Source organism: Carlito syrichta, unplaced genomic scaffold, assembly GCF_000164805.1.
Source record: "Carlito syrichta isolate Samal-C Ts95f unplaced genomic scaffold, Tarsius_syrichta-2.0.1 Scaffold304483, whole genome shotgun sequence".
NCBI lineage: Eukaryota > Metazoa > Chordata > Mammalia > Primates > Tarsiidae > Carlito > Carlito syrichta.
This window is the reverse complement of record NW_007248579.1, coordinates 280282-283275: the sequence shown is the minus strand read 5'-3', so window position 1 is coordinate 283275 and position 2994 is coordinate 280282. Positions and strand designations below refer to the sequence as shown.

General features: G+C 59.6%; 1 protein-coding gene across 1 annotated transcript in view; it reads right to left on the bottom strand.

Annotated features, from left to right (window-relative positions):
• Positions 1-2994, bottom strand: part of LOXHD1 (lipoxygenase homology domains 1) — a 170435-nt gene that overhangs the window by 64801 nt on the left and 102640 nt on the right. The window contains exon 21 of the mRNA XM_021713353.1: positions 2745-2878. Coding sequence (XP_021569028.1) covers positions 2745-2878 — 134 coding nt within the window. The remainder of the gene's footprint in view (positions 1-2744; positions 2879-2994) is intronic.

Genomic DNA, 2994 nt, shown 5'->3' with positions numbered 1-2994 from the left:
GGAGCGGCCACTGCACTCCAGTCTGGGTGACAGAGTGAGACTCCAACTCAAAAACAAAAACAAAAACAAAAAAACAGTGACTATATACACCAGCTGATCATAGGTCAGAGGAGACGTGACACAAAGATAAACAGGAAGAGGAATAAGGGAAGGGGCTATGCCCAGCCTCACTGAGAAGGTGACATTTGAGTAGAGGCCCACTTGAGGGAAGCAGGAGGGTGAGGCCCTGGGGGCAGGCGTGCCAGGGAGCGCGGATGGCAAGTGCAAAGCCTTGGGGTAGGACTGTGTCTCCTGGGTTCAAGGAACAGCGAAAAGTGGGTCGGGGGACCAGAACAGAAAGCGAAGGAGGGGCACAGAGTAGGCCCTGTGGACCGAGCAGCCTTGGGCATGCCTTGGCCTGTGCCCCAAGGGGAGCTTTTGTGGGGTTTTGAGCAGAGGGGGGCGTGATGCCAGTCACTGGGCTGCTGTAGAGAGCAGGAGGGCCTGGGTGACTCAGGGGACCAGGCAGGAGGCTGTGACCAGGGTGTGGGGGTGGTACGGATGGGGGATGGGGTTGGACTCAGGTGCGTCTGAAGGAAGGGTCGGCGGGTTCTGCCAACAGGCTGGGGATGGGGCAGAGAGGCGTCAAGGACGTCCAGTGGCACAGAGGCTGGGGGCTAGCGGGCGAGGGCTGACTTGCGACCCTCGACTCTTTCTGGCGGCCAAGGCCTATTCCTGAGCTAACACAGCTCACGAGAGCCGGGGAAGGCCTGGGTACTGTCGGGGTCAGTGGCATCTCTCCCAGGAAGGGGAGCCTCGCTCTTCCGACTGTTTCTTCTGAACCTCATGTTTCTGCCTCTCCGAGCAGGCTTTGCTCAGAGCAGCTCTTGGCTTGAAAGCTGTTGCGGTCAGCCCACCACGGAGCCCTCGGGACACAGCCCAGCGGCAGAAGACACATTTGCGACCTCGACAGAGAAGGCTGGGGAAGGGAGAGTCGGAGGGGAGGGGAAGAAAGAGAGGAGAGAGGGAGGAAGGAAAAGGAGAAAGGGGGAAGGAGAGGAGTCCTCAGACGACTCCATTCACGAGGGCCATGAGCCATGGCGCCCGGGCCCAAACTCAACACGAGCGCATAGCCGTTCTGGAGACAGTGACAGCGCCTCACCGAGACCCGGAAAGGAGCAGTCGGACACACAGCAGAGTGTGCCGGGCAAACCTTGCTCCAAACACACAACTCTCCACACACACACTTACGCCCCAAGAGGGTTTTGTCTTCAGAACACTCGATGTCTTGATTTGGAAAAGGCAAGAACAGCTTGTATTTTTAAAGAGGACGAGCACTGACGGCCATGAAAGTAAAACCCAGGAATGCCAGCTCGCTGGCATAGAACAGCCCACCCAGCTGAGCCGCGAGGGCACGCGGTGGGGGGGCACTGTGAATCCCACCCTCACGTGTCCACAGAACTTCCAACTTTCAAGTCCAGACGCCACGGGTTGCCAGAGTGTCTTGAGAGGGCACCACGGGTCAGCCTCCCTTCCGCCCACACCTCAGAAGAGGAAGCAGAAGCCCGTAGAGATGGGGTGCCCGTCCAGGGTGACCCAGGAGAGGGTGTGCATGCTGTCACGATGAGCTCATGGGAAACCATGACACGGGGCTGGTTGTGAGCCATGCCTCAGTGTCCCCTTGGGCTGGCAAGGTGGGTGGGTGGGGATTAGGTGAGCCCCACCTCCCCGTGTACCCAGCAGGAAGGTGTGTTCCAGGACGTGTGAAAATGGCATGAAATTCACATCTTCTGGAACGTGTGAAAATGGCATGAAATTCACATCTCGGTGCCCATGAGAAAGTGTCATTGGAAGATAGCCATGCCTGGTCACTGGGTGTCAGTCATGACCACAATTGTGTTGCACTGGCATGGCTGCGTGGCTGCAGCAACCACACCCTGCAAAATGGAAGTATTGACCGTCTGGTCTTCACACAGGGCTCCAGACTCCTGGTCTAGAACTTTAGAATAACGACTGGAAGCCACGTGTGCGTGGAGAGACCGAGGCAGCTACTCCAGGACAGGACACTGAGCCAAGGAAGGCTACAGCGACTGGAAACCCTGTGTCTCTGAATCCGGGGACACAGCTCGGACTGGAGGGCCTGCCAGACTCACATCACAGGCAGGCAGCTCCAGGGGAGGGAAAGGCCATCCTCCTACGTGGGCTAAGCTCGCCCTGGGCGCCACAACAGACATCACAGCCAGCCCACCCTCACCCTCAGATGTGAGCCAGCTGTCCCCCTCAGACACCATCGCAAGCACAATGACATTCCCAGACGCCGCCCAAGTCCCCCTTGCCCTCCGATGTCACCCAGCTCCCCTCACCCTCAGACCTCGCCCACGTCTCCCTCACTCTAAGACGCCACCCGAATCCACCTTACCCTCAGATGCCACTCAAGTCACCCTCACCCCCAAACATCGCCTGAGCTACCCTCACCTTCAGACCTTACCCAAGACCCCCTCGTCCTCCGATGTCACTCAGCTCCCCTCACCCTCAGACCTCGCCCGTCTCCCACCCTCTAAGGCGTTGCCCAAATCCCCCTTGCCTTCAGGCAGCACCCAAGTCCCCCTCACCCTCAGACGTCCCCCAGAGACTCCTCACCCTCAGAGACTGCAAAGCCCCCTCACACTCAGACATCATCCAAGCCCCCTCCCAGCCTCAGCAGGCCCAGCCTGCCTCATCCCCCTCTGGGTCTCTGGCAGTGGCAGCCCCGAAGATCTACTCACGTGGTCTCGCTGTTCACGTCGGTGATGTCGACCCTGTCCAGGAACCAGCCCGCTCTGTTGCCTGTGTTGTCGTGGCGGATGCGAATCTTGGCGAGGGGCCCCAGGTCGATGGCGTAGATGGTGAAGGTGTCTGTCTGGGGAGGGCAGGGCTTCGCTCAGCGGGTCGAGGCCGTCTCTACAGCTGGCGTGAGCACAGCCCCAAAGGACGCCACCGCGAGAGGCAGACCGGGAGGCCAGAAGCAGTTGGCAG